We start from the raw sequence: 1,094 nt of genomic DNA, 5'->3' as shown, positions 1-1,094 counted from the left end.
TGCATTTCGCTATTTTTAGATTGAGAGCTGTAAGTTGGTCCTTGAGCTTCTGTTTATTATTTTCCCCAGAGATCGGTGCTCGCTTTGATGATATTTTTGGCTGAAAATTTAACCTGGATTCTCAAACAGCCCAGAACGCTGCTTATTTACTTTCTCATGTGATGACTGTTTTGCATAGGTCCCTGTAAGACAGCCCATCTGCCCATAATTTATAAACCAGGCCTTTGCAGTGAGAACTGAAAAGCAACAGACAGGCTGGACCACCAAGATGGAGTCACAGCCCCAGGTCTTCATATTCCTGCTCCTCTGGATGTCTGGTGAGACATTAAAGAGTTTTAGAATATCATCCAAACAATTTTTTGTAGAAAAAAAAAACAGTTATTTACTATAGGAAACCAATTATATGCAGGCAATGCCATTAAAAAAGCCATTTGAGATCCCAAAATTTGTATCAGGAACTCTTTGTGTGTATATGTGTATACTCATTGTCTATTTCTGGTTGCAGGTGCTGAGGGGAGCATTGTGATGACCCAGTCTCCTGAATTCATGTCCACATCTGTTGGAGACAGAATCACCCTAAGCTGCAAGTCCAGTCAGAGTGTAAGTGTTTATGTAGCTTCGTACCAACAGAAACCAGGGCAGCCTCATAAACTGCAAATCTATGGTGCATCCAGTAGATACACTGGGGTCCCTGATCGCTTCACAGGGAGTGGATCTGGGACAGATTTCACTCTCACCATCAGCAGTGTGCAGGCTGAAGACCTGGGGGTTTATTACTGTCAGCAGTATAGCAGCTATCCTCCCACAGTGCTTCAGCCTCCAACACAAACCTCTTTGACAATCTCACCAGCTGCCTGCACCACATAGAGCCTTGGGCCTGCACACTTCCCTTTTTGCCTGAGATCTGCTATGCATGACTAACTGATTCAACCTTCAGTAGAAATTAATTAAGAGATCGCCTCCTTTCTTCCATATTTTTGGCAACACTGGTGTGTATATAAAGGGAGAAACTAAGTTAAGAGATTTAGAAGGTGTGGTTTTGCACTGAGAAGATACAGTACAACAAGAAGCATCAGTGGAGCTTAAGGTGTCAT

The 1,094-nt window shown here is 42.9% G+C and overlaps 1 gene segment (V, D, J or C); it reads left to right on the top strand.

The window, feature by feature from the left end:
- Positions 1-254: 254 nt before the first annotated feature.
- Positions 255-867, top strand: LOC132654384 (immunoglobulin kappa variable 4-1-like). The segment is given in 2 exon segments: positions 255-317; positions 506-867. Coding segments are annotated over 2 exon segments (411 nt in total).
- The last annotated feature ends 227 nt before the right edge of the window (positions 868-1,094 follow it).

Source organism: Meriones unguiculatus, chromosome 5 (assembly GCF_030254825.1).
Source record: "Meriones unguiculatus strain TT.TT164.6M chromosome 5, Bangor_MerUng_6.1, whole genome shotgun sequence".
NCBI lineage: Eukaryota > Metazoa > Chordata > Mammalia > Rodentia > Muridae > Meriones > Meriones unguiculatus.
This window is presented reverse-complemented; position numbering and strand designations above follow the sequence as displayed.